Below are 12515 nucleotides of genomic sequence, written 5' to 3' on the forward strand. Positions count from 1 at the left end.
ATATTATGGGCAGCTAAAACATACTTTTGATCTTTCTGTTCTTTCTCCAGAGTCCTCCCCCATCTCTTTTGGCTGTGGAAAGCAATGTGCTTTGTAGCATTCCCCAGTGTTCAATAAAAAGGACTCTTTCAGACTGAGAGGGCTGTAAATTCCTAAACTGAGTGACCATCAGTTGCCCTGCCAATTTCTCCTTCTCTTACATGAGTGGGCTGTAGTTCAGGCATCCCTGTTGACTGCTAATGTGGTAGTATGGCAGAGGGAGAGAGATGGTCTTTCAGGTAAATGGGTCCTAGGCGATTTAAGGCTTTATAGGTCAAAACCAACACCTTAAATTTTATCTGCTACTTTGTAAGTAGCCAGTGCAGATCCCAAGGAATGGTGTCACATGCTACCAGAAAGATGTATCTTGTAACAATCAAGCTGCCGAATTCTGCACTGTTACCATTTCTGGATAGATTTTAAATTTAGGCCAGTGTACAGCACATTGCAGTAGTCTAATCTGGAGTAGACAAAGTTGTAGATGATAGTTGCAGAGTCTGAATCAGAAAGAAACTGGTGCACCTTCTGTCTGTATGTAGATCGAAAAAGCCAGTTTAGCCAATCTACCTGCTCTTCTAGTAGTAGCAACAGCAGCAGTAGAGCTGAAAGAAAGTGAACAAATAAGAAGCAGCAGACAGCTGGGTACAGAAGGAGAAAAGACCAGGACAAAAGAAAGGTGAACCTGAGAATGTTTGGTTGTTGCTCTCAGTTGCTCCCAGGAGACCCTTCTAAAGACAGAGGGGAGAACAAAATCCCCTAAAAGTTTTTTTTTTTAAAAAAGAAATTGGGGGAATAAGCAAAATCATTATATACTCTTTAGAAGGTGCTTTATCAGAACACTACCTCACTTTTAACAAACTTTTGAGCTTAAACAGAGCTCTTCTTTGGGTCCCATGTTTCTTCTTCTTGTTTGTTTCCCCAACAGAAGTTGGTCCAATAAAAGATATTACCTCACCCACCTTATGTCTCTAATATCTTGGGACCAACACAGTTACAAACGTCACTCCAAAAATGCAAATTATTTCCTTTTAGTTCCATTCCTTCTGTTAAACCCATACTTGATAAATCAAACTTTACATGTTGTCCCATTACATAAGAACATAAGACTGGCCATACTGGGTCAGACCAAAGTTCCATGTACCCCAGTATCCTGTCTTCCGATAATGATGAATGCCAGGTACCCAAGAGGGGATGAACAGAATAGGTAATCAAGTGATCCAACTCCTGTCACTCATTCCCAGCTATCCTGGCTAATAGCCATCCTCCATGAATTTATCTAGTTCTTTTTTGAGCCCTGTTATAGTTTTGGCCTTCACAACATCCTCTGGTAAAGAGTTCCACAGGTTGACTATGCATAGTGTGAAGAAATACTTCCTTTTGTTTGTTTTAAATCTGCTACCTGTTAATTTCATTTGCTGACCCCTAGTTTTTGTGTTTGTTGGAAGGAGTAAATAGCACTTCCTTATTTACTTTCTCCACATCAGTCATGATTTTATAGACCGCTGCCACATCCCCCCACTTTGTCCTTGAATTAGTTGGGGATTGGTCCTGCTTTGAGCAGGGGGATTGGACTAGATGACCTCCTGAGGTCCCTTTTAACCCTGATATTCTATGATTCTATTATTAGTCATCTCTTTTTCAAGATGAAAAGTCCCAATCTTATTAATCTCTCCTCATATGGAAGCCATGCCATACCTCTAATCATTTTTGTTGCCCTTTTCTGAACCTTTTCCAATTCTAATGTATCTTTTTTGAGATGGGGCAACCACATCTGCATGCAGTATTCAAGATGTGGGCATACCATGGATTTATATATAGGCAATATGATATTTTTCTGGCTTATTATCTATCTCTTTCTTAATGATTCCCAAAATTCTATTAGCTTTTTTGACTGCCACTGCACATTGAGTGGATGTTTTCAGAGAACTAACAACGATGCCAAGATCTCTCAAGTGGTAACAGCTAATTTAGACCCCATCAATTTATATATATAGTTGGGATTATGTTTTCCAATGTCCATTACTTTGCATTTATCAACACTGAATTTCATCTGCCAATTTGTTGCCCAGTCACCCAGTTTTGTGAGCCCCTTTGAAGCTCATCGCAGTCTGCTTTGTACTTAACTATCTTGAGTAGTTTTATATCATCTGCAAATTTGGCCACCTCACTGTTTACGCCTCTTTTCAGACCATTTATGAATATGTTGAATAGGACTGGTCCCAGTACAGTCCCCCCCGGGGGACATCACTATTTACCTCTCTCCATCCTGAAAACTGACCATTTATTCCTAACCTTCTTTTCCTATCTTTTAACCAGTTGCCAGTCCATGAGAGGATCTTCCCTCTTAACCCATGACAGCTTACTTTGCTTAAGAGCCTTTGGTGAGGGACCTTGTCAAAGGCTTTCTGAAAATCTAAGAATACTATATCCACTGGATCCCCTTTGTCCACATGCTTGTTGACCCCCTCAAAGAATTCTAGCAGATTGTTGTGGTATAATTTACCTTTACAAAAACCATGTTGACTCTTCCCCAACAAATTATGTTCATCTATTTGTCTGACAATTCTGTTCTTTACTATAGTTTCAACCAAATTGCCTGGTACTGAAGTCAGGCTTACTGGCCTGTAAATGCTGGGATCACCTCTGGAGCCCTTTTTAAAAATTGGCATCACATTAGCTGACATCCAGTCATTTGGTACAGAAGTTGATTTAAATGATAGGTTAATAGTTAGTGGTTCCGCAATTTCACATTTGAGTTCCTTCAGCACTCTTGGGTGAATGCCATTTAGTCCTGGTGGCTTACTGCTGTTTAATTTATCAATTTGTTCCAAAACGTCTTCTAATGACACCTCAATCTTGGACAGTTCCTCAGTTTTGTCACCTAAAGAGAATGGCTCAGGTTTGGGAATCTCCCTCACATTCTCAGCTGTGAAGATCGAAGAAAAAAATTCATTTAGTTTCTCCACAGTGGCCTTATAGTCCTTGAGTGCTCCTTTAGCATTTCTATCATTCAGTGGCCCCACTGGCTGTTTAGCAGGCTTCCTGCTTCTGATGTGCTTAAAAAAAAAAATTGCTATTACTTTTTGGGTCTTTGGCTAGCTGGTCTTCAAATTCTCTTTTGGCCTTCTTAGTATAGTTCATTTGCTGGAATTTATGCTCCTTTTTATTTTCCTCGCTAGGATTTAACTTCTTTTTGCCTCTCGCTGCATTTTACTTTGTTATTTAGCCATTTTTTTGGTTCTCTTACTATATTTTTTAATTGGAGGTATACATTTAAATTGAGCCTCTATTATGGGGTCTTCAAAAAGTTTCCACACAGCTTGCAGAGGTTTCACTTTTGGCACTGTACCCTTTAATTTCTGTTTAACAATCCTCCTCATTTTTGTGTAGTTCCCCTTTCTGAAATTAAATGGTACCGTGCTGGACTGCTGTGATGTTTTCCCCGACACAGGGATGTTAAATTTAATTATATTATGGTCACTATTACCAAGCGGTCCAGCTATATTCACCTCTTAGACCAGATCCTGTGCTCCACTTGGACTAAAACAAGAATTGCCTCTCGTGAGTTCCAGGACTAGCTGCTCTAAGAAGCAGTCATTTAAGGTGTCAAGAAACTATATCTCTGCGTCCCGTCCTGAAGTGACATGTACCTAGCTGAAATTGCCCATTATTACTGATTTTTTTTTATAGCTTCTTTAATCTCCATGAGCATTTCACAGTCACTATCACCATCCTGGTCAGGTAGTCAGTAGTATATCCATACTGCTATATTCTTATTATTCAAGCATGCAAATACTATCCATACAGATTCTTTGGTAAAGTTTGATTCATTTAACTTTTTTGATTCAATTGATTCTGTGCTTTCTTTCACATATAGTGCCACTCCCCCACCAGCACTACCTGTTCTGTCCTTCTGATATATTTTGTACCCTGGTATTACTGTGTCCCATTGATTATCCTCATTCTACTAAGTTTCTATGGTGCCTATGATATCAATATCCTCATTTAATATGAGGCAATCTAATTCAGTCTTCTAGCATTTGTATATAAGCACTTTAAGAACTTGTCACTTTTTATCTGTCTGTCATTACAGATACAAATTGATGCAGATTTGACATTCATGCAAAAACTGGTACTACTATACATATTTTTCCCTCTCTGGGCTCTCTTACGCTGTCACATGCTTACTTCAAACTATTTAGTTACTATGAACATACATAATGTAAATTACAGAAGTTTTATAAATTATCTGTCCATTTGATGTGAGGTGTTTTTCCTCCTAATGTGCGAAATAAAAATTAGTCATTTTATTTTTTCTCATCTTCTCTAGAAAAAACAAAAAAATATTCTGCGGATAGGAATTCAGAGCCTTGGTTCAGTGTTGTGGGGAGATGACATTTGTTGCACTGATAATCCGGAAGATATTTATAGCCTCACAAAGTTTCTGTATGTTCTCCGTGGTCTCCTCAGAATGTCTTTGTCAGCCTGCATAATCACAGTGCCAGCCCATCTTATCCAGGTAGGAATACTATAATTGCTTCTTTTCATAAGTTGTTGTACATGGTTTAGTATGTGCAAAAAACGTTAATGAGTTAGTGAACAGTTAATGAGCAAAATAGATTGAAGTTTCATGAGTGATTTTGAAAATTGCATCCTGTTGTGGTTGTTTTGCATGAGTAGCAAATTGATTTCTAGATGAAATTTTACCTCATATTATATTTTACTCTGACATACAGTATGGTCTTCAACATTATTTAGATGCTGAATTTATCTTTCAGTAATTACTAGCAAATAAAAGTCATTCATAAACTTTTTGAGTGAGCCAAGAGAATAAAACCAATTTAAGACATTCCAAATAGGCATCCTTCAGCTTAGTATGTTGTGTTTTAAATATAGACTTAAAATAATGTTACCGCATTTCTTCTGTGCTTTTGTGATGCAGCAATACATTGCATTATCTAGAAACACCTGAATATTATAATGGCTTAGATACAGGTACAGCGGTCATATGACTTTGATATGTATAAAATAAAATAGGTAGAACTTATAGAAGATCCAATTCTGCTAGGCAAAGTTCTGCATTCCCACTGATTTCAAAAGGCAGTAAACCTAGAACTGGGAGAGGTGGGTTTGCTCCCTAATTCTGCTGTAAATTTCCAGTATGATCAAAAGCAAGTCAGTTAATCTGTCTCTGAGTAATTTTCCCATCTGTAAAATGGGAGGGGTAATAATAAGTACTTCACAGAAGTATACTAAGCCTTAATTTTATTTTCTGGAACAGTAGTTTTTAGTAAAAGGAAAATGTAAAAACTTTCTTCTGTAAAAAGTGCTGCACCTCATAAAAGGAAGAAGAGCATTCACAGTGAATAGAGTTATGCATAAATTTGATAGGACTTTGTTTAACAAACATTGAATGTTTTGATGTAAACTTTCTCTTAAAGGACAAATATATGCCTCTCATGTCAACATTGCAGTTGCAATTTTCAAAGCTGTTGAGTGCCCACAATTCCTGTTAAATTGGTGTTACAGCCACTCAGTGCTCCTGAAAATCACAACCATTCCTATTTTTCACATGTTGTCAGTGCGACTGGAGGTGTATCAATACTCCTCTTGTGTATGCCTTCAGTTTCAGATTACTTCTTTCCTAACTCTCAGTATTACAAATTAAAAATACCTTTAATATTAGGTGACACTATATCTGAGGAAAAAGCACTGTGACAGTACGTCCCAAACAGGAGGTAGAATCCCTGATTCAGCTAGAGGCTATGCTTCCTCAACACGGTGGGAGAGGTTTTTATTAGGGATGTTTCCTTGTTCCATCCTGGATCTCAGACAACTGAATGTCTTCATATGCTATTCAAGATTCAGGATGACCATCCTGACCTCGAAAATCCCCTCACTAAATAAAGGCAACCAGTTTGCAGCTCTTGATTTGAAAGATGTCTATTTCCATAGAGACATTCATCCAACACACAAGAGATTCCTGTGCTTCATGGTGGGCCTGGATCATTATCAGTACAAAGTTCTTCTCTTCAGTCTCTTGACAACTCCCAGAATGTTCACAACGGTGCTGTGTGTGGTAGCGGCACACTGTGCCACCAGAGCAGTCCAGTATTTCCTTACCTTAACGACTGTCTGCTCACTGGTTTATCATACCAAAAGGTACAATTAGCGGTCCTCTCTGTATAACCTCCTTCTATCCTTAGGACTTCAGGTAAACCTAGAAAAGTCCACTTTTGTTGCAACACAACCTCTCTACTGGGTTTAGGAATACATCTGGATGATCATGTGGCTTAAGGTTCATGATCCCAATAGAAGTCAAATCTACACATTTAATCTCCTCAAACGCCAGTAGTACAAAAGACCTACAAAAGCCTGCCCTTCCTCTATGCACAGCATGTTTAGATGATGTTGGATAATCTGACCACTGCATCTGACGAAGTGGGTATTCACCCACGAAAGCTCATGCTCCAAAACATCTGTTAGTCTATAAGGTGCCACAGGATTCTTTGCTGCTTATGTAAAAAGAGAGCAAGTTCTGGAATTGGAATGTCCAAAATCAGATCACCACAGTGTCAATCTGATGGAACATCCTGTGAGTCAGACCTGGTATGCTAGAGAATACCTGCTTATGAGTTTGCAGCACAGTCAAAATTCCTGCCTTTTCAGTTCGTGTTGTGTTGTCTCAGAATCCTCCTCAGCACAACATGTTCATAATGGCTTCTGTATTGTGATAGACTTTAAATCTATTAACCTGCAGAATCCGTGAAGTAACCTTGCTGTGGGGTCTCTGTGTGTTGCAAGAGACCTCATTAATTCTTTCCACTATCTCAGAAGGTTCCTCTATGAGTTTTGCATTTTGTACCTTTTTACAGTGAGTAACGTCAACACCAAGACTCCCCTCTAACAAGCATTCACAAGCATTATGGCCATACTGTGCCTTCTGTGCATCATGGCTTTTAATGAGGGTCATGTGAACTACTTCCATCATGTCCCTTAACTCCTTTCTGAACTGCTGTATATATTTAGTCACTGGTTCCCCATCTGCTTCAGAGCCACCCTCCCAAGAATCCCTAGTGAGATCCTGATGACCGGTGACCTTTCTCCCATACAGAAGATCAAATGGGGCAAAGCCTGTGGACTCTTGGGGTGCCTCCCTACAAACAAATAACAGAGAGGGTAGCATTTCATTCCAGTCACTGTCCCTTGTGTTTGCATACATTCCCAGCACAGACTTTAGAGTTTTGTTGAACCTTTCAACTAACCCACTTGTTTCTGGGTGATATGGGGTAGATCTCAGCTATTGTACCCCACACATTTGCTATAATTCATTAAATAACTGGGACATGAAATTTGACCCCCAATATGATAGCGTCCTTTGGGGAAACTACTCTGCTGAATATAGAGAGCAAAGCTTTAGCTGTTGTGTCAGCCTCTATATTAGACAGAGCAACTGCCTCTGGGTATCTAGTGGTGAAGTCCACTGCTACCAAAATATATTTCTTTCCCCTCTGGGTTGGCCGGGGCATAGGGCCAACAATATCCATAGCCACCATAAAAAATGCCTCCTTGATTACAGGTAAGCAGTGCAGGGGAGCCTTGTGGAGCCTTCTTGTGCTTCAGGCATAAGTTACAAGACCTATTGTGGTCTGTCACCTCATTCTGAATATTTGATCAATAAAAATTCTTCTTTAACTTCTCATTTTTCTTCTCTGAAATCTGAGTGACCTGCACTAGGGCAGTCAAGGGCTGACAACATTAGCTTCCCAGGGTGGGAGGCACAATCAGTTGTTTATAAGCCTGTCCAGGAGTTCTGTTATTCCGCAAAGAGGCCTCTCTATCTATAGTTTTCCCTCTTCTGCAAAAAACCTTCCCTGTTTTCTTTAGGTGGGGTCCCACTGAAGATGATTTCCCATATGCTTTTTAGGGAGGTGCCTGCTCTCTGTTTTGCTGTAAATTCTTGGTTTCTGCCAGCACAAAGAGTTGTCTCAGGTACATAAGGCAACTCCCCCCCGCTTCCCCACCCATACGCTCCTAGAGACACGCTGCCATTTTCTGCTGAGCAGGAGCTGGAAATGTCTTCTCCCCATCACAGCTGCTATACCATCGACCTATATTCCTTATTATTACAAGTTATCGTATTATCAGCTTTGTACACAGACACAGTATATCATTATCAACCAACACATCTGCCGGAATGCTATCCAATATCCTAACATTTAAAATACCTTTTAAACCTTCCAATTGTATTTTAGCTAAAGGCATAGTGGTTTCAAATTGTTCCAAAGCAAGGAGTTTTATGTCTTAGTCTCCTACCCCACACATTCTCCCTACTCTGTTATTTCCCTGTTCATTCAGACTCTCTCCTGCTTCCCTCGATGATCTCCTGTATATACATGCATGCCACATTTTCCAGCACACTCTCACCCTCTTACCTTCCCTGTCACCCCTATACCATATGTAGCTGCTCCTTGCAGTGCTCTTTTCTGAATCCTGACAGCATTTCGTGCCACATTCTTCCTTAAGAGCAGTTTGGATTCATTCATTCGCTGGGAAGATTGGAGGTAATGATCATCTTTACTAAACTTCTTATCCTGTTATCATGCTGGTGTGAGCGTGTCTGTGTGTGTGTATAGGCATGCTCAAGCTTAGTACCTGAGACCACTCCACAAAACTGCATGTTGCTTCAAGGAAAGAATTTGCTTGCCATTCACTTGAGGCCCTGAGTCTGCGGATGTATCTGCTCCTCCACCACAGATGGTCAGTAGAGTTGAGTTCTCCCTAGCCGACAGAAGGGATGGTAAGGGAGTGGATCCATGTGTCTCTTTGCTGTTTCTCCTGCCATTCATGGCTCCCTCAGCATTGGCACTGGTCCTTTTTCTGCTCTCTCTCTTTTCTAAATTTAACATAAGGGCTAGCATATGAACAGTTATGACTGGTAATTCCTTAGACAGTTCTTGGAATTAGAACTGATGGGACAAGGGCTCCAAAGTCTTCTGCAAAGACTGCTTCTGCCCAAGTGTTCTGGATCTTCCTCCTAAGAAGTAAATGAGGTGAAGAAATGTAGGAGTTGAAAACAGTGAGGAGGAGTGGCAGAAGATAATGAGGGCATTATGGTGCAAAGGTTGGTTCTTTATAGCAGACCATATTAGGAAAAAAAGAGTGCATAGAGAAATTTGGAACCTGATTTGAGGGTGAGACAGTGATAAGGTGCATAGAAAGAACAGTGAAATACTGGTGGATGAGTGGGACATGGATCAGATGAGATTGAGGATCTGGCCTGGAAAGTGAAGAAGAGAACTGGCAGAATTGAGATATACTGTAAATTGGGCCAGAAAGTTGGTATTTGGGTTCAGGGCAGGGGATGAATTGTTAAATCTTAATTATATGAAATATGTCTATATACTCTGAAGCTAGGTGTGTGAGGGTTTTATTGGGGGGGATAACAAAAGCATGCCTGGGAGTTTTTTTAGCAGCACAGGGTGACTAGAAATGTAAGAAATGGCTCTGGAACATTTTTATAAAAAACAGGATCTTGTTCTTTTTTCCTCCAAAACATATCTGGGAAGTTGAGATTATTGTCATATGCCATAGGATTTCATGTTTTTCAATTAATCTGGCCACTATATGCATGAAGGGAGGGGAGGGCAATAGGGCAACATATGCCGCCGAAGGTGGAGGGAGCTCATCCTAAGGCACATTCCCTCAGTCAGCACACTGTCAGTTTAGGCAGCTCAGGTTAACCCAGGGGTAGGCAACCTATGGCATGCGTGCCGAAAGCGGCACGCAAGCTGATTTTCAGTGGCACTCTCACTGCCCGGGTCCTGGCCACGGGTCGAGGGGGCTCTGCATTTTAATTTAATTTTAAATGAAGCTTCTTAAACATTTTAAAGACTTTATTTACTTTAACTAAATTATTGTTGTATGTATATATTATAGACTTATGGAAAGAGACCAGCTAAAAATGTTAAAATGTATTACTGGCACACGAAACCTTAAATTAGAGTGAATAAATGAAGACTCGGCACACCACTTCTGAAAGGTTGCGGACCCCTGGGTTAACCAGTGACTCCTTCAGTTTATCAGAGTCTTCAAAACTGGTATCAAAACTGGGACAAAACACTGTTTTTTCTAAATTTGAAACTGATATCAGCACTGGTCAGTGAAGTGTGTCGTGCTGAGCACACCCTGACCTGTGGACTTGCAAGATCAGTAATTTAGGCATTTATTATTTTCTCTTTATGTTTACATACAGTGGAGTAAAGTCTGCCTTGATTTACACTCATGCAAGGACAGAATTTTGCTCTAGTATATTTACTTTGTTATGCTTATCTTTTCTTGTAGTTTATGTCAGTAAAGCAGCCAATCAGCTTTCTATTTTTAGTTCTTAACATTCTGTCAGGCTTGTACATTGATGATTAGCTGCTCTCATATTTTTGGCTTACTTCCTATGTTTAATTTTATTGTAGGCAAGCAACACGTAGTTAAGGAAATTGTAAAGAAAAAATAGTGAGGTTGGTTCAGAACTGATGTTAAAATGTGACTTTTCAAACTAACATTATGAAGGGCAACTAAAAAGTTTGGATCTAACATGTTGTGTGTGCACTTCAGATAAACTTACTTGTTAGAACTAGTGATGAATTCTGTTGTGCAATTCCGTTATCTGTAAAATCCACCTGCCTAATTGAATTGTGTATTTAAGACTGAAATAAAGTCTCATATGCATTAGTATCCTGTAACTTTGCTGTCCAATTTAACATGTCTACTCCACAATAAAAGCTCAAATATTCTGGGAAAAAACCCAGAAACTTTCGTCTTTTTTGCAGTATCTGCTCCAATAGATTGCATTGAGCAGTTGTGAAAATGGTTAAACTTCATGCATCCTCTTTTAAGCGCTAGAGTGAACTGTCATTAGGAGGAGCAAAGCTGCTGAGGGTTCCCTATATCCAACTATTACTCAGTTCCCAGAGCCCTGCTGTGTAGTTGTTCCATTCTCCAAGAAGCCTGTTAAAGAGCCCCCGAGAGCATGTGTACAGCCCTCCATGTTAATAGTTAATTGGTGAGGATGGCAAGATGAGAGGACAGCCGAACATGTGGTCTCTCAGGCTCAAGCAGTAAGCAGAGCTTTAGTTATAATAACAGCAGCTGTTCACATTCTCACAACTCAACTACTCGCAATGCCATTGCTGGTGTTTCTTAGTGGATTAAAAAAGTAAAGTACAGTGGGGGGGGGGTTCAAAAAAACAAAAATGAAAACATGTACTTCACGTGTATTTCTATATGCCTGTTAAATTTGATATTACCAAGAATATATAATTATTTTTAGCTTATGCTTTTTTTGGTCAAATCTAAAAGTCAAAACACTAACAGTATGCATAATGCACACCATTTTTCATAAAGTGTGTTAAATTCTACAGAATTATTCTCTTTACAACTATTCCATTTCTATCAGATTTTGACTAAATTGTCTTTTGTCTGCTAAATAGTTCAATAGCTGATTCTGAAAGGGAAATTGCATTTATATAATTTCATGGGGGTACATTTTAAATAAATAAGTTTCAAGCTACAATTCAATATTATTTCTGTTTCCATGCTGTGACTATAAGGAAAATAACCCCCCATAGATCAGTTTTAAATTTTAACAAGTTAATTCCTATATTTCTAAGAATATTAATAGCAGATCACACTAGTGGTCTGTCTGTTCTAACTATCCTATCTCAGACAATGGCCTGTACCAGGGCTCCAGACAAAGGTGCAACAAAACCTATAGTTGACAACTTATTGAATAACATTTTAGTGGGGGACGTTTCTTCACAATCCCACCAGTTAGTGGTTAGCTTATACCTTAAAGTGTGAGGTTTCTGTTGCTTATATTTTAAAAATAATTCTACCTAATGTTACTATGGAAGTTCTTATTCTTATAAATGTTTAGGGTTTTTTTTAAATCCTTCTAAGCACTTGGCCTCAATGATATACTGTGGCAATGAGTTCCATAAGTGAATTATGTTTGATGTATTTGTTCATTATTTAAATTTGTTGCCTTTCCATTTCATTGAATATCCCCTTGTTCTTGTATTGTGAGCCAGTAAATAGAACCATTCAATTCAGGCTACTTCTTCAAGTATTTATTGCCTTGTATTTATCAGCTTTGAATTTCATCTGCCATTATATGATTTTAATTCACCTAGGTTTGATAGGTCCTTCTGAAGTTTCTCAGACTTTACTCCTAACTAACCAAAAGGCTGCCTGTTGATGGCAGTGTCACTTAAAAGTTCCAAACTTTTTTTCAGAATTACTTGGTAAAATTATAATCCACCATAGTATTTACAATTTTAGAGATCTCTAGTGGCAAACTGTGTGCTTGACAAAAAGGACATTTCTCACTTCATATTTCTTGACTGAACAATTTAGGAGTAGATTATGCTGGCAGAGGAATTTCAGAAATGACACTAAAAATGTACCCAGTTTATTCGCAT

The 12515-nt window shown here is 39.1% G+C and overlaps 1 protein-coding gene across 8 annotated transcripts in view; it reads left to right on the forward strand.

The window, feature by feature from the left end:
• Nucleotides 1-12515, forward strand: part of ELP4 (elongator acetyltransferase complex subunit 4) — a 283737-nt gene that overhangs the window by 111180 nt on the left and 160042 nt on the right. For 7 of the 8 annotated variants that reach the window (XR_004000077.1, XM_030560245.1, XM_030560248.1 and 4 more), the window contains exon 7: nt 4370-4558. The exons of the other annotated variant lie outside the window; for it this stretch is intronic. Coding sequence is in view for 6 of the 7 variants with exons in the window: in XM_030560245.1 (XP_030416105.1) it covers nt 4370-4558 (189 nt within the window). In the remaining variant the exon portion in view is untranslated. The remainder of the gene's footprint in view (nt 1-4369; nt 4559-12515) is intronic. 8 annotated transcript variants of the gene reach the window in all.

The sequence above is a fragment of the Gopherus evgoodei genome, chromosome 4 (assembly GCF_007399415.2).
Source record: "Gopherus evgoodei ecotype Sinaloan lineage chromosome 4, rGopEvg1_v1.p, whole genome shotgun sequence".
Classification (NCBI taxonomy): Eukaryota; Metazoa; Chordata; order Testudines; family Testudinidae; genus Gopherus; species Gopherus evgoodei.